Source organism: Nicotiana tabacum, chromosome 14 (assembly GCF_000715075.1).
Source record: "Nicotiana tabacum cultivar K326 chromosome 14, ASM71507v2, whole genome shotgun sequence".
Lineage (NCBI taxonomy): Eukaryota > Viridiplantae > Streptophyta > Magnoliopsida > Solanales > Solanaceae > Nicotiana > Nicotiana tabacum.
Window position 1 is genome coordinate 48,151,356 of NC_134093.1, and position 27,536 is coordinate 48,178,891.

The 27,536-nt window shown below is 38.4% G+C and overlaps 2 protein-coding genes across 3 annotated transcripts; one reads left to right on the top strand and one right to left on the bottom strand.

Annotated features, from left to right (window-relative positions):
- Window positions 1-265: 265 nt before the first annotated feature.
- On the top strand, window positions 266-11,558 carry LOC107828430 (uncharacterized). 2 transcript variants are annotated; one of them, XR_001657728.2, is made up of 9 exons: window positions 266-610; window positions 7,283-7,376; window positions 7,516-7,566; window positions 7,642-7,815; window positions 8,108-8,287; window positions 8,460-8,579; window positions 9,247-9,380; window positions 10,197-10,456; window positions 11,327-11,558. XR_001657728.2 is itself a non-coding variant. In XM_016655725.2 (8 exons), exons 1-8 carry the CDS (start codon window positions 471-473, stop codon window positions 10,258-10,260), a joined length of 957 nt encoding a protein of 318 aa, XP_016511211.1. In that variant the 5' UTR covers window positions 266-470; the 3' UTR covers window positions 10,261-10,728. The 2 variants fall into 2 exon arrangements, 1 of the variants encoding a protein (XP_016511211.1); XM_016655725.2 differs by lacking the exon at window positions 11,327-11,558 and having other exon boundaries at window positions 10,197-10,728.
- Window positions 11,559-11,642: 84 nt separating this feature from the next.
- LOC107828429 (sulfate transporter 3.1) lies at window positions 11,643-16,709 on the bottom strand. Its single transcript, XM_075229555.1, has 12 exons — window positions 16,281-16,709; window positions 15,569-15,776; window positions 15,314-15,485; window positions 15,110-15,175; window positions 14,667-14,780; window positions 14,314-14,430; window positions 13,596-13,722; window positions 12,707-12,993; window positions 12,418-12,608; window positions 12,229-12,329; window positions 12,081-12,157; window positions 11,643-12,006 (listed from the first exon to the last, which is right to left on the bottom strand). Exons 1-12 carry the CDS (start codon window positions 16,603-16,605, stop codon window positions 11,815-11,817), a joined length of 1,977 nt encoding a protein of 658 aa, XP_075085656.1. The 5' UTR covers window positions 16,606-16,709; the 3' UTR covers window positions 11,643-11,814.
- Window positions 16,710-27,536: the final 10,827 nt, after the last annotated feature.

Genomic DNA, 27,536 nt, shown 5'->3' on the forward strand with positions numbered 1-27,536 from the left:
AAAAGAGAAGACTTTTGAACTTGTGGTGTAAAAAGAAGCACATATATTTTTGTGTGGTTATAAATCATTGCATAAAGATAAATTATTTCCTAATAAGGAAATGAGTCATTCTTTTTGACACGCACTAAAAAGGAAATAGATTCACATAAATTGAAACGGAATGAGTATATAATATAAAAAATCAATAAATGTATTTAGCTCTTTATCTGCACAATTTGTTTTTCTTCTTTCTTCTTGTTTTGTTTCTTTGACAAGGTTAAACAATAGTTATGGAATTTGTAAAATTTGCCCCTAGATGAGGCAATTCTTGAAATGGGGGCCAAATTGGAATTGTAACAAAATAAAGGGAGGATTGTTCCGAACAGACATGTCGAACTAGAAACAGAACAAAGAAGATCTCAAAAAACCCTAGTAAACCCAAACCTCCATTGCCAAGACAGCAAATTGCTGTAAGATTTCTGATAGCAAAAATGGGGGAATCAGAGGCCAAAGCAGAGACAACACTGAAAGATCAGGGCAATGAATTCTTCAAAGCTGGGAACTATCTCAAAGCTGCAGCTTTGTACACTCAAGCCATCAAGAAAGACCCATCAAACGGCACTCTTTACAGGTTCATTTTCACTATTATTCAGTTGCATTTTTCTGGTAATTTTTTTTTTTTTCAGTTATGTGTTAAAGTTGTCATTTTGCTTGTGGGTTTTGTGTTGGCTACTCCTTTAGTGGCGATTTATTTCATCAAGAAATAATCTCTGCATTGCAATCCCTGCATTAGTAATCTCTGCATAACTTGTCAAACCAAACGACCCATTATGGATTAAAGTTGTCATCTCGCTTGTGTTTGGCCGTTCTTTTGCTCTTTTTCTAGTCGTATTTGTTCTTTATATACTAATATGGCTTTCTTGATTGATTGTATTTCTGCTATGGCATTGTTAATGGACCTCAAAGTTATATTGATATTGGAGCTAATTAACTCCATTAAGTTAAGGGGCTACCTACTGATTATGCAGTTAATTAAAAAATAGATGAAACTTAGTGGTTTTAAACAAAGTACTGCCAATGTAACAAGTGCCTTTGTCCCCAAAACGCTATTTTTACATGTAAAGAAGTGAATAGAATTTGTGATTAGCTATGTTTTTCCTTTCCTTCAATTGAGAACCTGTAAACCACTACCTGCAGCAATAATTATCTGAGTTTCTATATCAGTAAACTTTTCTTTTCTTTAAGATGTTGTCATGCATGTAAGTTGTGAGACATCCGTCTTTACTTTCCCCTCCTTGGACTCTGCTAAAGAAAGCTTTGAGGTCCTACTTCAATGATGTCATCTATGAAATTCCTTAATATTCCTTAAAATATATTGATTGCACCCAAGGGTGTGGCCTAAAGCTCAATGAGTCCTTTGAGAGACAAAAAAACACTAGGTCATTGTTTTCCATCTGCCTAAACCTTTGTGTGCAGAATTACTGGTACTTGTGCTGGTGGAGGTATTAGATACCCAGTGAAATAGTCAAGGTGACCTGACCTAGATGGCACAGTTAACTATATATTTAGATTGATTTTATATCATCTCCGATGGACCAAATTCTAAGCTAGGACTTCCAATTGGGGCAATAGCACAAGTGTGAATGCTACATTTTTGGTTAGTAAATGATATTAAAGTCGGTGTACAGTATACTTCGAAGATTAACTGCAATTTTAGGATCTTCCTTTGGTTGATAATTGCTTATTTAGCTTTTTACCACCTTAGACATAATCAGAATTGGGAGGGTTGAAACTAATTTCTGATAAACGTGGAGGAAATCCTTATGTAACTACTAACTGGATTCTCGAACAATAAAACAAGAGAGAAAATCATTTGGAGAAGGAAGTCTAATAGAATATCAATCAATCAACTACACCTCAATCTTACTGACCTGCTGTCGGCTTTATAGATTGTTAGACTATTAATGGGAAAACTCGTATAATAACACCAACAAGAGAGAGAGTGAGAAATCATTTGGAAAAGAACTCTGATAGATATCTTTCAATCAACTACACCTCAATCTTACTAGCTTGGGTCGGTTTTGGGAATCTTCTGTAACTTTTTTCCTTTATTCGTGCCCTTTGATTGCAATTTTAAAAAATTTGTCTTAAGACAATTTAGGGGTTCTTTAAAAGTAGAGTTTCTATAAATAAAAAAAGAAGTAGAGGTTCTCTAAATGTAATATTTTTTTTATAAGGTAATGTATATTGACGGAAAAATCTATAGAGTTAGTAAAGATTATCTAGAAGAGGAAGATCCTGTGTCCAGGAGATTAGGTGGGTAGGAACTAAGCACGGGACGTAGATAGGTTTAAACTCTAGTACTCAGGAGGTGCGAAGGGCAAGAACGGAGTAGGTAATTTGGTCAATAGGGAACTTAGGGAACTAGTGATAGAGGTTAGGAGGGTGAACGATTTTGGAGGGCTTACTTTAAACTTTATTGGTTGCATACGTGCTTCAAGCGGGCTTGGACGAAGAGGTTAAAAAACACTTCTGAGAGGATTTGGACGGGGTGATGCGTGTTATTCCGCGCCCTGAGAAGCTATTCCTAGGAGGAGATTTCAATGGCCAATCGGATGACTTCCAAGGGTTATGACAATGTGCATGACAGCTTCGGTTTTGTTGATAGAAACGAAGGAGGTACTTCACTATTGGATTTCACTAAAGCTTTTGATTTTGGTGATAGCTAACTCGAGTTTTCAGAAGAAATAAGAGCACTTGGTTACCTTCCAGAGTATGGTGGCCAAGACCCAAATTGATTACCTATTCTTCAGGAAGAGTGATACGGGTTTATGTACGGATTGCTAGATTATCTCGAGCGAGAATCTCACGACCTAACATAGGCTCTTGGTAATGGACTTAGCAATTAGGAGGAAGAGAAAGAAGAGGGTTGTGTATGGTCAACCTAAGATCAATTGGGAAACTATGACTAAGGTCAAAGCTCAGGAGTTGGGGGAGAAACTGCTGGCAATAGGGCCTTAGAAGAGTAGTGGGGACACGAGTAGTATGTGGACCACGACAGCGAATTGCATTAGGCAAGCAGCTAGAGAGGTGTTGGGGGTCCCGAAGGGCTACTCTAGTGGGACACAAAAGGGACTGGTGGTGGAATGGAGAGGTTCAAGGAAAAGTGAAAGCCAAGAAAGCAGCATATTTGAAGCTAGTGGAGAGCAAAGACGAGGAGAAGAAGAGGACAAATATGGAGTAGTATAAAAAGGCAAAGAAGGAGGCGAAGTTAGTAGTTACGGTGACAAAGACTACAACGTTTGAACGTTTGTATAAAGAACTTGGGGACGAAGGTGGGGATAAAAAGCTGTACATACTAGCCAAGGTGAGAGAGAGGAAGGCCAGTGACGTGGACCAAGTGAAGTGCATCAAAGACAAGGAAGACAAAGTATGGGTGGAAGAGGCTCATATTAAGCGAAAATGGCAGACTTACTTCATAGACTCTTGAACGTGGAGGGGGACAAGAACATTGTGTTGGGTAACTTAGAGCAATCAGAGAGCTGTTGAGATTTCGGGTATTGTAAGAGTATAAAGGTTGAGGAAGTTGAGGAGGCTATGCGTAATATGAGCGGAAGAAGGGCAACCAGGCCAGACAAAATTGTAGTACTGGGTTGTTTAATGTTATTTTTAGGATGACGAACATGCCCGAAGAATGGAGGTGGAGTATGATGATTCCGTTGTATCAGAACAAGGGTGATATCCAAAATTACAACCACTATAAGGGTATCAAACTACTAAGCCACACTATGAAAGTTCAGGAGAGGGTGGTGGAAGTGAGGGCAAGGAGGAATATGTCTATTTTTGAGAACCAGTTCGGAGTCATGCCGGGGCGATCAACTACTAAAGCTATTCACCTTCTTAGGAGATTGGTGGAGCAGTATAGGGAGAGAAAGAGGGATTTACATATGGTGTTTATTGATCTAGAAAAAGCATACGACAAAGTCCTAATGGAAATTCTATGGAGATGTTTGGAGGCTAGAAGTGTGCATGTAGCATACACTGATTAAGGACATGTATGATAGAGTTAAAACTCGGGTAAGGACAGGGAGACTCAGAACTCTTTTCAGTTATGATGGGGTTGCACCAAGGATAAGCTCTTAGCCCGTTTTTATTTGCCTTGACGATGGACGTAATGACGAGTCACATTCAATGGGAGGTGCAATGGTGTATGTTATTTGCAGATGACATAGTATTGATTGACTAGATGTGGGGTGGAGTTAACGCGCGGCTAGAGGTTTGGAGATAAGCTCTAGAGTCAAAAGGTTTCATGTTGAGCAGGACCAAAACAGAATACTTGGAGTATAAATTCAGGGATATGACTCATGAAGCAGACGTGGACATGGGGCTTGATACACAAGTTATCTCTAAAAGAGGAAGTTTCAAGTACCTGGGTCCAGTAATCCAAGGTAATGGAGATTGAAGAGGATGATACACATCGTATTAGTGTGGGGTGGATGAAATGGAGGCTCGCAGCTAGTGTTTTGTGTGATAAAATGTGACACAAAGTCTTAATAAGTTCTACTGAGTGGTGGTTGGACCGACTATGTTGTATGGAGCTGAGTGTTGGTCAGTCAAGAAATCCCATATCCAGAAGGTATAAGTAACGGAAATGAGGATGGTGGGATGGATGTGTGGACATACAAGGAGAGCTAAGATTAAAAGTGAAGATATTTGGGACAAGGTGGGCATGACCTCCGTGGTGGACAAGATGCGGGAAGCTAGGCTGAGATGGTACGGACATGCGAAGAGCAGATGAATTGATGCCCCGGTTAGTAGCTGTGGAGGGCCATGGTAGGCCTGAGGAGAGGTAGAGGTAGGTGGAAAAAGTATTGGGGAAAGGTGATTAAGCAGGGCATGGTGTAACTTCAGCTTACCGAGAACATGACCCGTGATAGGAGGGTGTGGAGGTCGAGAACTAGGATAGAAGGTTAGTAGTTAGTCAAGCGTATCTCTTTCCCATACCAGTAGCATTAGTATTATTTTCGTATTTTCTTATTCTTAGATTTCTATTACTAGCTGTTGTTTCTTTCGTTTTGGTTATCTTATCGTCTTATCTTGCTGTTATTACTGCTAGTTGTTGCTGCTTCTTTTTCTTCTGTCCTTGAGTTGAGGGTCTATCGAAAACAACATTTCTACCTTCATAAGGTAGGGGTAAGGTATGTGTACATACTACCCTCCCTAGACCCTATTTGTAGAATTACACTGGGTTTGTTGTTGTTGAATGCATATTAAAATGACCCAGCAAAATGCTGGAAAAGAAATACAAGCAAAAGTTAAAAAACTTTACAAAGAATGTAATGCAAAAATAAGATCAAGCATGGCTTCAGGCTCTAACACATTTGCCATACATTTGCCATAGCCATGCTGCACCAAAAACTAAGCAAGAATATACAATTCGCTTTGAGCTTAAGTATATTGTCATTCTTATCTTCAAAAATTCTAGCGTTCCTTTCCTTCGAAATTACCCAGCATATAGCTGCAGGAATGGTGTTCGACATGGGGAGGGAGGACTTAGCAATTCCTCCTCTCTGCCAAGCCATCAAAAACTCCAGAAGAGAGCTAGAAGAGAGCTTGGCATGCACCAGTCCAAGCCCATGATGGAAAAAACTAGGTTCCAATGTTGGCTAGTGACTCTGCAATGTAAGAACAAGTGGTTCATGTTCTCCGCATCTTCGTTACAGAGAATGCATTTATTGTGTACTTATGTGCTTCCATAAGCTTGAGACAAATAGGGGACGTTGGGATCTAGTTTCCCATGGATTAGTCATACCATATTTGGAACTGATAACAATTTTCCAGAGAGTCCCTTCTTCAGCATTAAACCTCCATAACCATTTACACAACAAGCTTTTATTGTGTGCCTTCAAATCTCTGACACCAAGCCCCCTGCTTTTTTGCTAAGGATAATTGTGCTCCATTTGACCAGGTGAAAAGCCTTTCTTTCATTGTTTCCTTCCCAAAGACAATCCCTTTTGTCCAGTTTCTTAGAGATAGAGACAGGCAGGGGAAAAAAAAGGCCATAGTGTAAGTGGGTAGAGCATCAAGAACACTGTTAATCAGAACAAGTCTACCACTTACTCCTTACGTTGACATACAAGTCTAACCAGTCTAAAAGGAATCCTAGCAACCACTATATGTCTATATCTAGTGGTAAGTGTAAAACAGCTAAACCTTAATTTCAACTAGCTTATATCACCAGTGTGGTTTTTCTTTCTGTTTTGTTACGTTCTTAGCTAAGTTAATAGCTAACTTCTCATGGTTTATGAATGATTTAGGTCCATTGAGGAACTTCCTTCCGGGTGAATTTAGGTTTACCTCTTCTTTTTTAGCTCCTTTATCTATCATATTGCCGCAAAAGGAACTCTAATAGAGTAAAAAAACGAAGTCCTAATTCTTAATATGAAAAAGCTAAGTCCTAATTAGGGTGGAAGTTTATATAGTGAATGCTAGATTTGTCACCAGCAATTCTTAATCTTCTGCTAGGTTATTGTGTTTCAGATTCTTTTACGTCTTCCCTCTACGTATTCTTGCCTTACTAAGAATTTTGTATGAGCATAATATTTTCCCCCTCAAACATACTACTGATATTTAATTAATAAAATGCTACCAAGTGGAAGGTTTGTAATTGCTATTAAGGGATCGTTTGATTCACATGCTAGTTGTGCGAGAATTATAATGCGCAGATTGTTTATGAGGTGATTGATAATGAAGGGATTTGTTATAAGGTGATTAATAATGAAGGGATTAATTGTTTTACGATGAAGAATACTGAAAGGATTGTCATACAAGAATTGCTTACATTAAGGATATTTTTTCTCTAAGTGTTTAATCCCTGTATTGTTAATACATGTATGCTTATTTCACATTTTATCCCACATAAAATATGACATAGATTCCGGTATAACTTAATGCAAGTATTATAATTAATATCGTCAACCAAACACTACATAAAACTATGTAGACATTAGTTTTTCTTATACGACAAACCAAACACTGCATACATTATGCAAGGATTATTTTTTCTAATCCCCTATAATCAAACATGGTATAATTTTATGCGGGATTTTATGTTGTAATTATTTTTCCAATGACTCCAACCAAACAAGCCCTAAGTAAAAATCATAATTCTATCTATATGACTTACTTTTAATGGGTCTTTGTGATTGTTTGTTGTGGTCAGAATTTGCTTTCTAATTCTATGGACTTTGTGAAACTGACTCTTGTTCCTGATATGTTTTTCACTTAATTCAACTATGTATAGCAATCGTGCTGCAGCATTTTTGCATCTGGTTAAACTTAGCAAAGCACTTGCTGATGCCGAAATGACGCTCAGTCTGAAACCAGAGTGGGAAAAGGTATACTTCCAGAATTTGGAATCTTTCACGAACACTCTGTAATAAGAAAAAAAGATCATACACCACGAGCAGGAAACAATGTGAACTTGTTATCTAGCGAAGTTATTCTCGTAATAAAATGACTTGATTGCATTTGTAGGGTTATTTCAGGAAAGGATGTATACTAGAGGCTATGGAACGCTATGATGATGTATGTATAAAATTTTTCCTCTTAATCGGAAAACTTTTTCATGTTCCAGTGTTGATGTTTATTATCTTGATGTAGGCCTTAGCTGCTTTCCAGATGGCATCAAAATACAATCCACAAAGTTTAGAAGTATCCAAGAAGATAAAGACACTTGCGCAGTTGGCAAAAGATAAGAAGCGAGCTGAAGAACTGGAGAACATGAGATCCAATGTTGACATGGCAAAATATTTTGATATGTTGAAACCTGAACTGGTTAGTGGTCTTCTGCATCTATTTCTAGAGACATATATCTGTTTCAGAATGTTTATTGGAGCTCTGATGTATTTTCCATTCTATGATTGCTGATGCACTTTTTAACTATGGTTTTGGTCATATGGTATTTTTTGTTCATGCAAGCGTTGACGTAAAATCTATTCTCCTCATGCAGGTAAGGAACTTGTTGCATCAGCAGCTGTGTGATATAGCCCTAAATCGAATTCTGGAAAATGTTTTTCTCACGAAGTTTCCGCATGAGATGTACTAAGTTTGATGCTACTTTTTGCAGTCTGAGAAATATGGAGCTGAAGACGGCAGTAAAGAGATTTTCTCTTTTCTTGTTGAAACAGTAGAGAATGCTGTTAAGTCATGGCATGAAACTTCAAATGTGGATCCTAGAGTTTATTTCCTTCTGAACAAGGAGAAGACCGACACGGAGAAGTATGCCCCAGCTGTTAATATAGACAAGGTACTTCATATTCTTACTGATTGAAAAGTTCTCCTCATGGATATTTTTCCAACAATTTCGGCCTTCCTCTGATATTTCTGAATTCAATTTGTCAGTTGTAGGTTACATTGTCAGTTGCAGTTGGAATAGAGTTTATACTATCTAATTGTGTACTTTTTATCTCATGTGCTAGGCTTTTGAGTCACCCCATATGCACAGCAGTTGTTTTCCATTTCTTCGACAGTATGCTGAAGATTCTTTCTCTCAAGCTTCATGTTTAGTGACACCGAAAAGTATCATATCTTACCCACAGGTAAATTCAATCACTGAATGCTCTCTCGAAAGAGGCAATTGCTTGTAAGAACACAGATAACCCTCTTAAAAATGGCTTTTCTTATGGATTCACACACTGAAAGGCATAAATTGGTTATAAGCTTGTTCGAATTAACCAATAATTGATCTTTCTATGTATTACAAGAAGCATCCTAGTTCTGCGTATAAGTTCTGTTAGAAGCCTTGTCAGGTCAAAAAGAAATCTGTTAGTGACTGTAATTATGTCAACTGCTTTGGGTTTGCTCTATGCTTTCCTGAATCTCAAAGATTATTGATGAATATTGGATGTTGGTTCTATGCTTCCATTCTACTACTTAAAACCTAGAGCAGAAAGCTTGAATTTCAAACACAAATGTACTGACTACTGACCTTCGTAGCTTCGCCTTTAATTTGTGCTTTGTTCTATTAGCATCTTTAGTCTGGTTCAGACAAACACTGGCCAAAGGAATTTGAAAACAGAATGAAGTTGACTTGTATCTCTTGGAGAGTGAGTTAAAGGTGATCCTGACAGATGATGATTTAGTTTCAAGTTAGTGTCTGATGCGAACCAGAGGCAACATTGAAATCTTGTAGTATTGTTTTTATCAGCAGTTATTGCAATTGATCTGTTCTTTCATGAATCATGATTTCAATGTGTGATCTTACAGGTCTGGAAAGGTCAAGGATCGAGGAAATGGAAGCATGGACTAAATGATGGATTTTTTGTCCAATTTGAATCACCTTTAGTACGGAAGTTGTGGTTTATCCCTAGCTCCACTGAGAAAGGAAAAATCTTATGCAGGTATGTTTCCCTTTCTCTTAGCCAAAGCACAAGATGTCTCAGTCACAAGCATGCATGCACCTCATTCTATCTTTAATAAAATACATCACAAACACGGTTATTCTTTTCATAGCATATGTAAGCACCAACTTATCAAGTGCTAAAAAGGGTAATAGCTTACAAGTCATACAGTCCTGTACATCAAGTATGTGCGAACCTCTTGAGATATTTATTGAGACAACAAAATAGCAATTCAACTGAATGTGCATTTCTGGAATTCCAGCCTGTGAAGCTGTGAACATTTCAGGATAACTCTTATCTTTCATGACTTGGGCAGCCATCCATCTAAACTTTTCCTAGTATCCTAGGATTAAGCAAAACTTGGAAAAATGCGTAAAAGTTTAGCAACTTCTTTTAGTTAATTTATAAATTGATATCTATTTGAATAATGAGATCTTTTTGGATAATCATGCTAGTCAAGCAAAGAGGTTGAGTTGCTCTAGTGGTGAGCATCCTCTACTTCCAACCAAGAGGTTGTGAGTTCGAGTCACCCCAAGAGCAAGGTGGGGAGTTCTTGGAGGGAGGGAGTCGAGGGTCTATCGGAAACAACCTCTCTACCCCGAGGTAGGGGTAAGGTCTGCGTACACACTACCCTTCCCAGACCCCACTAGTGGGATTATACTGGGTTGTTGTTGTTTATGTTAGTCAAGCAAATAGAGCTTCTTATATATAGTTTTAAGTATGTGCATATGTTTGTTATTCTATGGAATGTATTTTTTCAAGTTGAGGCATATAACCTTGAGTTAGCTCCTAAACTCAATCTTCAATCATCTTCAGAGATCCAGTGCCTTTGGATATTAGCGCACATGAACTTCTTCCTCGTATATTCAAGCAAGTATAGTCGCGGCTATTGCAGTTCCATATCTTGGGTCAGCTTTTTGGGAATCTTACATGGGAGAAAATGGGCTTATTATCGATGAGGAGAAGCAAGCACCTGATTTTAAGTTTCCTTGCATTGGGGTCTATATTCTCCTTGGACGGGGGCAATACGGGCATGCTGTCAGAGTGCTCCGGAGTTCCTGCTTATCCTTAAATTGGTGAGGGTTTTGTCAGCTGTCAAGATATCAGTTATTTTTGAAGATTTCTTATAGTAGATTAGAATTTCCTAGTGTTGCATGCTTCGTTTATTCTCATTTCACTTTCACATTGTTTGGCTGTTTTGTGCAGCAGTGAGTTTTGGTTAATACTCTTAAAGTAATTTTTCCAACCGTTTTCGAAATGACTCTTGTATATTTGCCTGGCTAGAAGTAATGTTGGTGGTGTTACCTTATCTTGGTTTCTCACAATGTTCATTACTGTTATCCTGCCACTTTTGAACTTCCTCTCAGCTTTGTATATTTCCTTTTTCCTCTTGTAGGACTCTTTAACTGGAATTTTTTTTAGGCTTATTGGTAGCTATTTTTAATTTCTTTTATTGTTTGGAGTTTGGTGGTGGGTTTTGTTTTTTTTTTCTTTTTTTTTTGGGGGGGGGGGGGGGTTGCAAGGCTTCAGGAATAAGTACTTGATGAGGGTTAAATCTTTAGAGGTGTTCCAGCAATCTCCCCAATGTGGTCCGGCTTTTCCTTGAATTGCATAACGGAAGATTAGTGTACCGGCTTCCTTTTACACAACCCTACACTAGAATTGTATAGTTCATTCTGCTTCTAGGGTTCCTCTTCTGCTAAACAACATTACATGGACAGTTCCAGATAGCATTTCTATGTCCTTGTAGAAATGTTTTTCAGAAAACTATGCATTTCTATAATGGCAAATTTCTTAAACAGTATGTGTCTTTTTGACTGGTTAAAATACTAGTACTCCTGTTTCAGTTAGATTACTCTTTTCTTTGATTATAATCTTGCATACATTTTGAAATTACTTTTAAATATTAAAAATTATAACTTGTGATACTTTCATGTATTTTCTAGATGAGCACATTTGTTCGAAGAATTTCAGGGATCGACGTCCAAATTGATAGAGAATAGATCATCTATTTGGTAAAGAAAAAGCTGAAAGTTTTCTAGTTCCGACTAAAGCCCGATTTAAGCTGAGTTTCAATGCATTTATTATATAATTGCATCATTTTTTTTTGGTTCCTAAAAGTGATGCATAGGACTTGAAATGTGCAATTACCAAAGTCATTGATTTTAGACCTTTTATTATTTTTGTGGAGTTGCAAGAACTTGCGCAATTACTTTATCTGAAGATGAGCAATTTTTCTGTTGGAGAAGAGAATAAAATAGTAGAGGTGAAACATTATAGCAATTTTCAATACCTTAGCACAGATATGAATTTGACAAAATTGTAAAAGGGTAAGAAACTAGCTCTAAGATGTTTCACTTGGTGAAACTGTAGAGAGAAAAGGAATACTAATACATTTTGATTATTTTAATTGGATCATTGATCTGAGTTATGATCATACGTTATCGTCTGGGATTGTTGAAGATTCAATTCTCTCGGATTGAAACTTGCAAGTGTGAAGAATATAATTGCATGCATTAACAGCCTCCCCAACTGTTAAATAGATCCATTCCTTCCCAATTTTGTCGATGAAATTTGACTTATCCAGCTTCTTCATCACCTCCCCTCCAGGGTTTGCCAATACAAGCTACAAATTGAACAATAGAATTAGTACTCTTCATCACTACTACTAATTTGCTGGAAAATTGTAAATATTTGTACCTTTAGGCATCGTCTATCTGCATTTCTCTTCACTTCCTCAAGCATACTAATTCCACTTGTATCAATGTTTCCGACAGCTGCATTTAAGAAGATTAATGTCAGTGGTAAAACATTAACTATAAAAAAAAAAAATCAAATTAACACTTACCACTCATATCCAATATGACATATTGCAGCTCAATCTCAGTTGAAGTCCTTTGCTTCTCTTCTTCTTCTTCTTCTTCTTCTTCTTCTATCCATCTTGAAATCCTAAGATTCATCAAGAACCCCTGACTAACTATTGTGCCGACGTCGTCACTAAATATAATTGAGATGAAAATGGGGGTGTTTTAGTTACCTTTCCCTCAAATAACTTGCATTTGCAAAATAGATTGGGGCATCAATGTGTATGATGAGAACTCCAGGAACTCTGCTTGCTGCTGAATATTGTTCAGTGTTTCTGTAGGTCATGGAGTTAGGTATTTTACCTAAGACAAATGTCTTTGGTCTTGCTACAAAGAGAAGTATCCTAAGTAAAGACATTGCCACCTGAATCACACACGAAAACATAGTTTTACACTGAGAGTGCAGAAAGATTTTACATTGTCAGTGCATTGCATATTAAAAATGTATGCTATGCTACTTACCGCGACTATTAGGCCAACTTCAACGCTACTAAAGACCACTCCAATGAAGGAACAAATGCAAACGAGGAAATCGTATTTGTCAACTTTCCAAAGGTGGATAGCAGCATTGTAGTCAATGATGCCTAGCATGGCTGAAATTATAATGGAGGAAAGCACAACAAGGGGTGTGTAATGGAACAATGGTGTTAGCAACAACAATGTTATCATCACTGCTGTTGCCATTACTATGTTGGACGCTGCTGTCTTGCATCCTGCATTGAAATTCACTGCCGTACGTGAAAATGGTCCTGAAAAATTAAAGGAAAAAAAAACATGGTAATATTAGAAGAAATATTACGCAAGCAGACAACTAAATTCAAGAATGTCTTAAGATGTGCGAGCCTAATTCTTTTTTCATAGGCCAAATGCGCGAAAATTCTCGTAATGTGTGGTGGTAAGACGTAGAACTCATGATCACTTATCATGCTAAATTATATGACCATCTCATCTACAAATTTAAGCTACTAAAAAGCAAATTCTTATTTACTTAATTATGTTTTCAATTGTCCACTCCCATTCCTAAAAACTTGAAGGAAAAAAATAGCATCTTTTACACAAGTAGCCGGCCAGTTTCACTGTTTACTTTTTCTAGCCGGTATATATAAATTATACACTGATAATACATGGTTATATATATACTATACATTAGCCGACTAGTTTTAGTTTAAGTAATTGAGTACACTGCTATTTAGGTTACTTGTTCGGAAAAAAAAAAACAATCCTAGTTGACGAGGGAAATTGTGGGGGGAAATGTTATGGGCTTGGTAATGGCTTTGGACTGGGCTTTGTGTTTCTTTTTAACATGTCGTGGATTGGGCCAAGAGATGGTTAATTTTTGGTGAAAGAGTACCTGTGGTTAAGTAGCAAGAGGTGCAAGAACCAGCAATGTTCATCATCCCAAAGGCAATCATTTCTTTGTTTCCATCAATGTGATAGTTCTCCACTATGGCGAAACTCCTTCCAACTGCTATTCCTTCCTGTATTGTTTAATTTCATCGGTTAAAATAGGTAACTAATAAACAATATACGCCAACTCCTTCCAACTGCTATTCCTTCATGTGTGATATATATACAACAAAAACGACCACTTAATTCTTAGTCCCTAACAAGTTGGTGTGTGAGACATATAATATATTTATATAAATTCAAAATCTAAAAAAGCACAAAGAATAATTTAAAGAGTTTAACTTATCTACACCAATAAAATAATGTAAGAATAAATTTATGTATATAGTTACTTAATTCCTTAATTAAAAAATGCCTTTCTGGAAACTAAAAGCTGCTAGTTGTAGTCTACGAGTCACCAATATATTGCCGTGTGTTATGACACCGACACAAGAAGTATAGTTTCTTCATGCATAATTTATGAACATTTATTCCCGTCTATTTTTTTCTTTTCTAATCTTTTTGACCCAAGTCTCTTACAAACGATAGAATGAGGTCATGAGAATCTCATATAAATCAGAAAGTCTAAGACCGAATCCAAATTAGTATGACAGACAAATATGTCGTTTATAAAAAGTAAATTAATTTATTTTTTTTAACAATTGTAGACATATTGCACTTACAGCCATGGCGATGACACCAGTGACGATACCAGTCTTAATGGCAGTTGTAAGATACTGCGAGCTAAATGCCAGTTCAGAATACGATGGTGGATTTATCCCCTTTTTCAAGTGCCCAATCTGGGAAAATTAAATGCAACAAAAGTCCAAACATATTCACAGGTTAGCCGCATGTACGTACTGTCTTATAATACAAACATCGCTAGAAAAAGTTAATTATACAAAGAGACCAACATGTGGACGTCACTAGTCACTCACCATTAATTATATATTCACATGTATAGAAATAAAAATTAAAATTTAGCACTGAAATATAAAGATATAAATCTAATTTCGACTGTGGAGAAATCAATTACCACTTGAACCCCATTTTTTTCAGCATGGGTGAAATAAACAAGAACACTTCCCAAGATCACAGATGTTAGAGGCGCCATACAACTTATCCAGAAGAAAGCTGGCTTCTTTTTGCTCTGGTATAGGAATTACACCACACAATAAATAAACAAGTCCATTAATAAATTAATACAGTGAACTTGAAATGAAGATAATAGTATGAAATAGTGAGGTTATTAGCAATTGAAATATGGTGAAGAAAAATTCTAGGAATCATTAGAAATATTTTATACACGAGTCTGAGTTAATCTTAAAGTGAAGGAAGTCTATAAATGTATCACATGCTTAATGAATAGAATCATGATATTTACGGATATAACACAATAGTAACATATTTTATAAACTATGAATATGTAACTGATCTACCGAAAGCGAGTATAGATTTTAAATTATTTAATTTACTTACAAAATATCTGGTCAGCAAGAGGAAGAAGAGAAAACAACAACCTAGGACTCCACTTTCCCATCTCCACTGTAGCAAATAATCAACAAAAACATATTAGAGTTAATTAGAAAGAAAAAGAAAAGACCTGTAAAATATTGGAGGCTAACTATAACTTATTATTTTGACAAAAAAGATTTAAAAAATAAAATGAGATAGTGAAGGAACCTGGTGTAATTGGCTAAAGATGGAGCGCATGACACTGACAATATCAGTTTCATGGGTGAAATGAACAAGTCCAAGAATTCCTTTCAGCTGCTGTAAGCACACTACTGTGGCTGCTCCTCCCATGAACCCTAATATTGTTGCATGCGATAGAAAGTCCACTATAAATCCTAGCCTATATCGAAGAGAAAAATGCTTCGTTTCAATTTATGTGACGTAGTTTGACTCGACACACAATTTATATTTAGTGCTTCTGACCTTAACAAGCCTAAGGACGCTTGGAAAACTCCAGCAAAGAAAGTAGCAGTAAATACCAACTGAAGATAAAGCTTGGGATTATCGTGAGGATTAACCACTCGGCCAAGCATTGCAGATATGAGAAGTGATGGAACCGCCACATTCCCTATTGCCAAATGCTTCGAACTTCCCAACATCGCATATACCATCGGTGGCACAAAGCTTGAATCTGCATTTCCAAAATATATTTATCAGATCAAGCACAATTAAAACTTTAACCAAATCTGGAGTAGTAATTTTCTTGTGCCATGTACGTGCAAGCTATATATGGACTCGACGTACGTACCATTTTGTAATCAAGACACGTAATACAGTTATAATCACAATTATAGTTATTATATTGTGTATATTTTAAGTGTTTAACTTAGAAAATATAATGATGGATTGATGGTATAAATCTTTTTTACCTAGACCTGCCTAGTTTTTAATGACTTGACACTGTAGGTGCATAAAAGTCAAAACCATATACTAGTACTATATTTAGTATATTTCAAAGAATGGCAGTTGTAAATGCCTAATTTTTGCCTTGTATATATATATATATATATATATATATATATATATGTACTCCGGGGGAGGAGGTGCAAAGCTAAATGCATGATTTAGAGTATTTTTCAAAGATATATATTTGATGGATTAATTCATATTTTAGAATATATAAATAGTTACTTACAAAGTCCAATAACTGGAGGCAAGTTAGCCAAACCAGCATAGCTTATCCCTTGAGGAACAGCAAGACTAGCAATGGTGATTCCAGCAATAAAATCAGCTTTGAAAAGCTGAAACGTATAACGAGGAGCCCAATCGAGGATGGGGACAAAATACTGCAAACCCAAAGTAAGTTTCTTGGTAAGTGGCTGCTTCTTGAATTTCCTAAAGGGGTCATCAGGAAATAATGTTTCTTTCACACAAGATTTGAGTGTCTTCAAGAATGGCTTTGGTGGTGGGATTTCTACCTTTTGATGTGAATATTGATCATCAAAGTCAGCATTACCCATAATTTTAAATGGAAGATGTTATATTTAGCTAGATAGAAGAAGTGATGATCAAAATCAGTCTATAATTTATAATGTGAGAAAGTGGTTTTGGTTTCTTATGCATTGGGACTTTGAGGATGTCTATATCTATATATAGAGGGCCAAGAGGAGGGTGGACTGTGGAGTGCCTGTTTCCTTTTTCCAAAACTTCTAGTAATTTTTATTTCTTATTTCTTTTTGCTGTGGGTCCCATTGATAACCCTTAGGAGTTCGGGGATCGTATTGACAATCTCACAACACAACGCGAAGGTAGAGAGATTGATGGGACACAGAATGCGTCAAATTGATTTATGCAATTAGAGGTCTCAAATATAAGTTTGAAAAATAAAAAAGCTCTTGATAGAAGTATTTTTTCTTTAATTACAAATTCGAATTAGTCAAACCAGTCGTGGATTTTAAATATTTAGTTAAGTAAAAACAGTTAATTTGTTTGCTTTGATCAAACTATGGTGTATGCTGTGAATTTTAGGTACAACGAAATTCTACCTTCTATAATTTTGAGTTAAGAAAATCGTCAATACACACGAGAGACATCGTAGTACCACCTTCAATGGTGCATCACAATTTAACTTTCAATTCAATCAACGAATAATTATAGTGACTACGGGGAAGGGAAGGAAGAAATGCGAGAATCTTGGACAAGATTTCCAGTTATTTATGAAATTGAAACCACTAGAATGTGATTAATTTTCGCCCCTAATATCTTATTTTTCTATTTTCCCCCTTTTCTTCCTTCTTGTGGAAGTGGTGTGATAGTAGGCTATAGTCATGCAATTTAGACACTACTTACACTCTAATTTAACCGCACTTTATTGATATTTGAATGCTGAAAAATAACAAAATGCTCTAATTAAGAATTTGATGCTTTGCAGGAGCTACTCCGAGCTAGGAGGGAGCCAACGAGTGTTTTGGAGTCAACATGGAATGTGAAAGGGCAATCGAAGGTTAGTCCGATCGAAAAGGAGCGAGAAAAGCAAGCGAAACGACACCTCCAGGTGCGCGGCCGCGGAGTGGGCCGCGAATTGGTCCGCGAAATCAAGGCAGTGAGGCAGTCCAAATCCGCGGTCGAATCCGCGGCCGCGGACGGGCGGACGAAAGCCAAACACGCAGGGTTAATTATGTAATTTCCTAGGTGACTAACCTAAACCTATATGAAACCTAAACTCGCCCAGAAGTGGGGGATAGTTGTTTTTAGAAGATTTTAGAGGCAAGAACGAGGGAGAGAAGACGGATAAATTCCTAAGAGTTTTCATCATCTTCTTGATACTTCTATTTGTTGATTATAAATTATTTTAGTGATTTATTTTCCATTAGCATGAGTAGTTAAATCTGCTATCTAGGGTTGATGGAACCAATTGTTGGATGAAGTCTTGACTCTATTTTATTATAATTGAGCCGTGTTTGTTTTATGATTGTTCAATTACGTATTGTATTGTGGTTAATTGAAAGGGCCCTCGATTAATCGTGTCTATTCACTTTGTGTTGCTTGAGAAAGAACACTTGGTTAGATTGTTGTTGAACAACACCACTTTTGGGGAAGTTAAGAGATTAATTACTTGAATTTAAAAGTGGGGTTAGAAATAACGAAACTTTGGTGGGATGATTCTGAGTTGCATAAATTGTTAACTAGAGTAGTTCGAGAGAATGCTTTTAGTAAATTATCGTAATTGATCGAAAGGTAATTACGGTAGCCCGGAACTCATAATTCTCATAGAGTATTACAACGAGATTATAGCTAAAGAGTTGAGAATTAATCCGGCAATTGAGAAAATCAATAGCCCTAGATCCTTTTACCCTTGAATTCAATTTTAGTCTTGATTATTGCTAATTTTATTGTCATTTTTCCTTGGCTAAATAAATTCCACTGATTATTCATAAAACTATTGCATTTGAAAGTTGTTTGAGCTTATCATTAGCATTATTTAAGGTTGTAGTAAATAGGTTAGTTCCCTGTGGGATTCGACTCCGGACTTGAACCGGGTTATATTTGCAACGACCGCTTAGTCCTTCTTATAAGGCATAGTTGGGCGTGATCAAATTTTGGCGCCGTTGCCGGGGAACTAACGGTATTATTTATTACAACTTAGAAGAATTGCTAGGATTCTTAGTTTGGATCAATTTCTTGCGGTGTTTAATTTTTTTTTTAATTGAAATTCTCACGTTTGAATTCTCATGTGACTCAGGTGTATGCCTAGAAGCTCTTCGAGGGCTGGTGAACTTTTTGAAGGACTTCCAAACCCCGGGAAAGCATTCAGGGCATTAAATCGAGCCAATAAGAAGAACAAACAGTTACAACAAAAACACACACTCGAAATTGAAATGGACAACGTGGACGATGTCAACGAAAACAATTGGAATAATCGAGTTGACCCAAACAATGGAGTGGTGGCACCTCTTGTGCCAGAAGCTACTCTATATGATTGGGCACAACCAACTGCTGATAACTTAGCCACCGCCATTGCTGTACCTCAGATATAAGCGGAGACATTCTAGATCACCAACAACATGCTGCATCTATTGCAAAATAAGGGACTTTTCTCCGGGTCATACATTGAAGACCCACAACAATATCTGAAGAACTTCCTATCAATATGTGTGACCCAAAGACAGCCGAATGTGACTCCTCAAGCCATCAAGCTATTACTATTTTCATTCTCTGTGACTGGAGAGGCTCAAACTTGGCTGAATTCACTCCCAATAAACTCCATTGCCACTTGGGAAGAATTAGTCAAACAGTTCTTAAACAAGTTTTATCCTCCTAACAAGACTGCAAGGCAGATTGATGAGATATTGCAGTTCAGGCAAAAACCAACTAAGTCCTTGCAAGAAACTTGGGAGAGGTTCAAGGGTATGCTAGTGAAGTGTCCACACCATGGCATTCCAGATCAGATATTGGGACAGAGATTCTACATGGGTTTAGCAGATAGTTTGAAGGCCAATGTAGACGCTTCAGCTGGGGGTGCATTTTTGAGCAAGACATTCACAGAGTGCAAGATTCTTCTTGACAAGATGGCTCAAAATTCAGGATGGATGGCTAGAGGTACGACACTTACACCAATAGTGCATTATGTTGCTCTTGACCCAAACAATTCCCATGCAGAGAACATAGCCACTCTCATGACTCAGATGAGCATACTGACAAAGAAAATTGATGAGATGGGTATAAAACAAGTGCACATTGTTGATACAACGAATATAGCCACCTCAGGTACGCTTTCTTGGGGCCTAATTCTACTTTTCCTGTTATTATATCATCTGGTTTACTAGCTGTGCAGGTAGAGCAACTATTGAAGGTATTGCAAGAATGTAAGACTGCCACTGGTTGGGCCATGGCAGACATAAAGGGTATCAGTCCAGCCTTTTGCATGCACAAGATTCTTCTGGAAGAGGGGCACAAACCTTCCAGGGAACATCAACGACGTTTGAACCCAAATATGAAGGAAGTAGTAAAGAAGGAAGTGATCAAGTGGCTGGATGCGGGTATCATCTTCCCCATCTCTAACAGCCACTGGGTCAGTCCTGTCCAATGTGTGCCGAAAAAGGGAGGAATGACGGTCGTACAAAATGAGAATAACGAGTTGATCTCGACTCGTACAGTCACGGGGTGGTGGATTTGCATGGACTATCGAAAACTTAATATAGCCACTCGAAAGGACCATTTCCCATTGCCTTTCATTGACCAAATGTTGGACAGGTTAGCTGGGCAGTCCCACTTCTGTTTCTTGGATGGATATTCGGGGTATAACCAGATCTTAATAGCCCCGGAAGACAGATAGAAAACATCCTTCACTTGTCCATATGGCATCTTTGCCTTTCGGAGAATGCCCTTTGGACTTTGCAATGCACCGGCTACATTCCAACGGTGCATGTTAGCCATTTTCACTGACATGGTGGAGGATATACTGGAGGTGTTTATGGATGATTTCTCCGTGGTGGGGGATTCATTTGAAGATTGTCTTCACAATTTAAGAAGAGTGCTCAAAAGATGTGTGGAGACAAATTTGGTGCTAAATTGGGAAAAATGCCATTTTATGGTACAAGAAGGAATAATTTTGGGGCATCAAGTGTCCAGTAAGGGAATTGAGGTCGACCATGCGAAAGTTGATGTGATTGAGAAATTGCCACCGCCCACTTCGGTCAAGGCAGTGAGAAGTTTCCTTGGGCACGCCGGGTTCTACAGGCGATTCATAAAAGATTTTTCCAAAATTGCTAACCCTTTATGTAAACTTCTTGAAAAGGATCAGCCCTTTATGTTTTCTAATGATTGCAGGTTGGCATTTGAGGAGCTGAAGAAGAGACTGATAACTGCACCCATCATTGTTGCACCCAACTGGGAGCAACCATTCGAGCTCATATGTGACGTCAGTGATTATGCTATAGGAGCAGTCTTGGGACAGCGAAAAGACAAGATGATGCACTCGATTTACTATGCAAGCAGGATGCTCAGCGGTGCACAGCTCAATTACACTATCACGGAAAAGGAAATACTAGCTGTAGTGTTTGCCTTCGACAAATTCAGGTCGTACTTAATTGGTTCAAAAGTTATTATTTATACTGACCATGCAACAATTAGGTACTTGATAGCAAAGAAGGAGTCAAAGATATGCTTGATTCGCTGGGTACTTTTGCTACAAGAATTCGATCTGGAAATTCGTGACAGAAAGGGGACAGATAATCAAATGGCAGGCCACCTCTCAAGATTGGAAAGAGCTGAAAAGAGAATGGAGGTTGAAGACATAACAGAGACATTCCCAGATGAACATTTACTTGCTGTGATAATGGAGGAGACGCCCTAGTATGCTGATATTGCTAACTATTTAGCAAGCGGTATTGTACCTTATGAACTCTCCTCAATTCAAAAGAAAAAGTTCTTTCGCGACTGTCGAGCCTTTTATTAGGACGAACCTCTATTGTTTAAAATATGTGTAGATAACATGATCCGGAGGTGTAACCCGAGAAAGATCAACCTTCTGTTTTGCAGGCTTGCCATGTTTTACCATATGGTGGACACTTTGGAGGAATTCGGACAACAACAAAAGTGTTGGAATCGGGATTGTATTGGCCTACTCTGTTCAAGGATGCCCATGCTTGGGTCAAAAGTTGCGATGAATGCCAAAGGACAGGCAACATATCTCGCCGTCATGAGATGCCGATGACAACAATTCAATAAGTGGAGGTTTTTGACATGTGGGGGATCTACTTTATGGGGCCGTTCGTCAGCTCGTATGGTAACAAATATATATTGATAGCGGTTGACTATGTCTCCAAGTGGGTCAAAGCGGTGTCTCTCCCAACCAATGATGCAAAAGGGGTAACAAGTTTCCTAAAGAAAAACATCTTCACACGTTTTCGTACCCCGATAGCTATAATCAGTGATGGTGGAACCCATTTTTGCAATAGAGTGTTCGCACGTCTGTTGGAAAAGTATGGAGTTCGCCACAAAGTAGCCACACCGTACCACCCACAGACGAGCGGGCAAGTTGAAGTGTCCAATAGAGAAATTAAAAGTGTCCTGACAAAGACAGTAAATGCAACAAGAACCGATTGGGCGAAGAGGCTAGATGATGCATTATGGGCATACCGCACAGCATTCAAAACTCCAATTGGTATGTCACCGTACAAGTTGGTGTTTGAAAAGGCATGCCACCTTCCGGTAGAGCTCGAACATAAAGCACTTTGGGCACTGCGACAGCTAAATCTGGATATAGAGACCGCAAGCACCAGCAGAGTCACTGAGTTACATGAGCTCGAGGAATTCAGGTTCCATGCTTTTGAAAATGCCAGATTATACAAAGAAAATATGAAAATGATCCATGATAAGCACATCTTAGATCGAAACTTCAAGCCCGGAGATCTAGTGTTGTTATACAACTCGAAATTGAGGTTGTTTCAGCGTAAGTTGAAGTCCAGATGGTCAGGACCCTTCAGAGTGGTGTAAGTGTTCTCAAGCGGAGCTGTGGAGATTGAATCCGAATATGGGACAAACAAGTTCACGGTAAATAGGCAAAGGTTGAAACATTACCTTGGAATAGTCGAAGAGAAAGGGCATAGAGTGGTGATAACTTTGGAAGAGCCCCAGTACGCGAACGAGGAGTGATAATAAAAGCCTGTGTCGTGCCGCGACTTTAAATCAGGCGCTTCCTGGGAGGCAACCCATGGTTTGTTGTAAATCATCGTGCCGCGACATTAACTTTGGTACTTTTTGGGAGGCAACCCATTATTTTTCTTAATTTGTTTGTTGTAATTGATTTTGAACGACTTTGACCAACCTACTAGTGTGCAGGGCAAAGATCACGCGCATCGGAAGGATTCGGGGGTCGAAATTAACCCAAGACTAGGTAAAAAAATATGGCAAACACAAAAATTAGCTGGAGACGGAGATCCGCGGCCGCGGATTTAGGCCTGTGTTCTGCCCCCCGTCTGCGGCCGCGGAAGTCCGGGCTTGTCCAGGTAAGTTTTTTTATTTTAATCCCCCACCCCCTTCTTTTCCTTAACCCAAACCCTCACTTCCCCCACTTCTCTTCTTCCCTTCCTAACTCTAAGAAACCAAACCCCTCACCCCTCACTCCCCCCTACTTCTCTACTTCCCTCCCTAACCTCAGGAACCCAAACCCTTCATTTCCCCCATATTTTCCTTTTAACACAAGACTCTTCTCCTTCCTTCTCTTCTCCACTCAACCGATCTCCAACCTCCGTTCTTCTCAAGATCTCCAAGTAAGTACATGATTTTATTCCTCTTTCTTAGTATTTTTTTTTAATTTTATTTTCCTTTTCTGCATAGGGTAGTAAAATCATAGATACTTTTGTTTGGGATTTGGATTGTGGTTTATATGTGGTATAGGGAGGCTATTTGAATTGATTGATTTGGAGAAAGACATTGTTGGGTTTGATTTTTGGGTGACCTGGGGGTACATATGCACACTACCTATTTGTTGATTTGCCTTAATGAGTGTTGAAGATAAATTATGACCAATTGTGCGAGTGAAGTCTGAGTAACCACCATTGGGACACATATTCCTCTATCCACTGATAGTAGTATTTATTGTGTAGGTAAAATACAACCCTCAAGGAAGAGACGCGCTACCGGGGCCTCATCAAGTGGTCATGGAGGCTCATCTCGGGGACAGGCACAAACCAGTGTAGCTCAGTTTGATCGTACCAGGTTTGTCTCCAGAGCTGCCCAAGACCATTTTAGTTTGAAGGCCACTAAAAAACCTGTACCGGAAAGGGGTATTGATAGGGCATCCCTCCAGGATGAATGCCCTAATATCGGGAGTTGATCAGGCGCATATTGGACAACTTTTTCGAAGAGCCGGAGGAGGGTAACTTGATGCTTGTTTGGGAGTTCTATGCCAACTGCCCCGAACATGAGGATAGAATATGCATTGTGCGACACACGAGGGTGGATGCCTCGTTAGAAGCTATCAAGTGAGTGTATCGATTGCCTGAATTCAATGGGTAGGAGGATTTCTATGATACTTACAAGAGAGAACCCATCACATGGAACAAGCTTTTCAGAACTATCTGTGCACCCGACAAAGAGGTAGTGTGGGTTGTGCCGGGATAGAAGCTACACTCTTCCTCACTCACTTTTGAAGGAAAATGCTGGTTGTACATCATCAACAGTCGCTTACTATCATCCCACAACACCACAGAGGTAAATGGTCTAAGAGCAGCCTTGATATGGTGTTTCGTGAATGGCCACGACTTCGATGTGGCCAAGGTTCTTCAGTCTGAGATGTTTGTCCGTTCAACACAGAAGAGGTATGGATTATTTTTCTCCTCTCTGATCACTAGATTGTGCCGGGCAGCAAGGGTGCCCGAGAACCCAAATGCGGATGGCATGGTAAAGAAAGAAGCAAAGTTTCGGGCAGACAAAGTGACCATCGGGAAAGACCCGGTGGCACAGGAACAGCTCATAGTGATGATTCTAATGCGTCGGAAGAGGGAGACGTAGGGCAGGAGGAGGTTGAACCTGACTCACCCCCATAGGAACAAGCTGCAGTGGCTGAAGGACCATCCCAGGTCAGATGGAGCATGCGAATGACAGCCCTAGAACAAGACATGGCAGGACCGCGCACTTCCGTCACGGAATTGGGGACCAGAGTTGATGCTTTGGGAACCCAAAATGCGAAGTCAGAAAAGAAAATCATGGGCTGGCTGCGTGCGTTGGGGAGAGCATGTCATCTCTACCCTGGCACTGTCTCCGATCAAGACTGATCTACCAAGGAAGTTCCTTTACCTCACATTACTTTACTTTGTATGACATGGGGACATGCCATCTTTTTAAGTGTGGGGTGGGGGATACTTTGTTGTATGTAGATAGTTTCGTAGTTTATTTGTATAAATCAATTTCGACTTGGCCCAACGATGGATATCATTCGACGGGTTTCTTGAGGGACTAAAGTCGAAAGAAAAAAAAAGATTTTTTTTTGTAGTAGTGTATCAATCCCCCCTTAGTTTTTCTTCAAACCACGGTTCTTTTCCAAGGGTTTTGTTTGAATCGGGTATAGTTAGCTTTTAATTTTTTTTAGTTAGGAACTTATGGGCTATGGGCAGAATTAAAATAGGAAGCCTTGTTTGATTTCGTAATGCCTTGAATATAGCGGTTACTTTAGTGTGACGCTTAGGCTCATTTGTTGACTCTTGTAAGAAGGCCTTAAAATGTATGTTCTTAATTTGGCTGAAATACCCTGATCTGAGTGTTTGATGATCTAATCTGGGATGAGTCATGTGCCAAGTGTGTGGGAGGCTTGTTATATTCTGTGCACGACATTTAATGCCTAGAACTTGCCATGTGTGTCTGCAAAGCGAAATGGTAGTCTTGTTTAGTCTGGGAAGTGATATATGCATTTCTTTGTTGAACCATATATATACATACTCCACCCACCTATTTGTTATGTACCATAGTTAACCCCGTTGAGCCTGTAATCCTGTTTCCTTGGCAACCACATTACAAGCCCTATCCCTTGTTTGAATTGACTATCTTTTTGAATCCTTTACCTCTCGTAAGCACTGAAAATACTATGAATTTACAAAGGATAAAGTGTGGGGTAGTTGATGGAGCTTTTGAGTGGAACTAGGAAATAAGGAGAAAGGTAAATCTTGTTGGAAAAGGCCACTTGGAAAAAAAAAGAAGAGAAGAACATTGTTAATAGCGTATCATGTTGATTGGTAATAAATCTTTGGTGGCTTTTAAGGTGATTGTGCTCAAAGAAGAAGTGTGGGGTGGTATATGTGGTGTTAAAAAAAATAAAAATATTGGTTAAACTTAGGTGTGGACGTGATTGTAAAATAAATGTATTAAAGTACTTAGGGAGGTATAGTCACTATTATATATTCAAATATATCCTACCCAACCTATGGCCTACATTACATCCAAATAAAGTCCTACTTGATCCTAGACTGAGTGAGCTCAATTAGTAGAGTCGTACACTACGGGCAAGCCTATAGTGCGTTTTCTGTGGCACAAGAATGTCATTTCTGAGGGTGAATGAATTCTGTTCCTTTTAAAGTTCCTTAGTGTGTGTGAATTTTATTGATTGTGAAATGAGTCTCTTTTGTTGTGAGCAGGCACTTGATTCATGAAGGAGAGGTAAGTCTGGACCTTTGATATAGAGTAAGTAAGCCAGTTAGGAACATTGCGTGGCTAGAGGGAGTCAACTCTTGAGGTGTAGATGTTGCACTAATGTACTCAATTTATGTGAAATATTCTTGGTGTGACGAGTAGGGAAGTCGCTCAGTGAAGTTAGGCCTCTTAGAGTGTAGTTTGATTGCTTGGGGACGAGCCGACCAACTTTGGTCGGTTTTCTTTGGCGCAAAAATGCGGGAAACTATTTTTGAGTCCCGCAAAATTTATGTTTCAAGAAACCGACCAACTTTGGTCGGTTTTTTAATTAAAATAAATAAAAATTAATATTAAAAAACCGACCAAAATTGGTCGGTTAATTCGGCGGGTCATTTAAAAAAACCGACCAACTTTGGTCGGTAATTTTACTTTTTAATAAAACCGACCAACTTTGGTCGGTTATTTTCGTACGAAAATACAATTAAAGAGTATAAATAAAATAAAAGACAGTCTTAAAACAAAATGTACCAATGGTCTAGTGATAGAATAGTATCCTGCCACAGTACAGACCCCGGTTCGATTCCCAGATGGTGAATCTTTTTATTACATAATTAAAATACCGACCAACTTTGGTCGGTTTTTTTTGCAATATTTATTTTTTGAATTTAAAAAAAGTACTTGATTTACGTGAACCTAGTGATTGCAAAAAGTCATTTGCATTTTAACAATATTAGATTTTGAACCCCCAAATTTAAAGTGTAATGAGCTTAAATATAAAAACCTAAAAATTGACCCATCAAATTAAAATTACGAATCCGTCTATTTAAGAAGAGGAGTAACACGTGGCAATCAGTCAACGGCTTAACTGCTCACAACCTTATGGTATTCCAGCCAAGTGTAAGCCTGTAAGGTCACCCTGTCTCTTTACGTGAGGCAGCAAGTAGATTTTAGAGCTCAAGGTTTTGTTGCCTACCTCCCATTTAAATATGTACGTGGATAAATCTAATTGGTCAGTAGAGATCCACTGGGGACTCGTGGCATGTGGTGGACTAAGGTGGAAGAGACTCAGGCATAAGTAAGTGACATAACCGTGGAGGAAGATACGTGAAATTAGGAATTATATCAACTTTTTTGTCGAATATTCGTCATTCTTTTGTGCAAGTATCTGATTAAACTTAGTTTATTAAGATAATTTGAACTTTTAACCGGCAAAAATGTGATTACCTTTTAATAGTGAGTTATCGGTGTATTGTTTATACCAACTAGCACCTAACATGCATACTGATATTTTTTGTCAAATTATTGAGTTATTACATGATTCTTC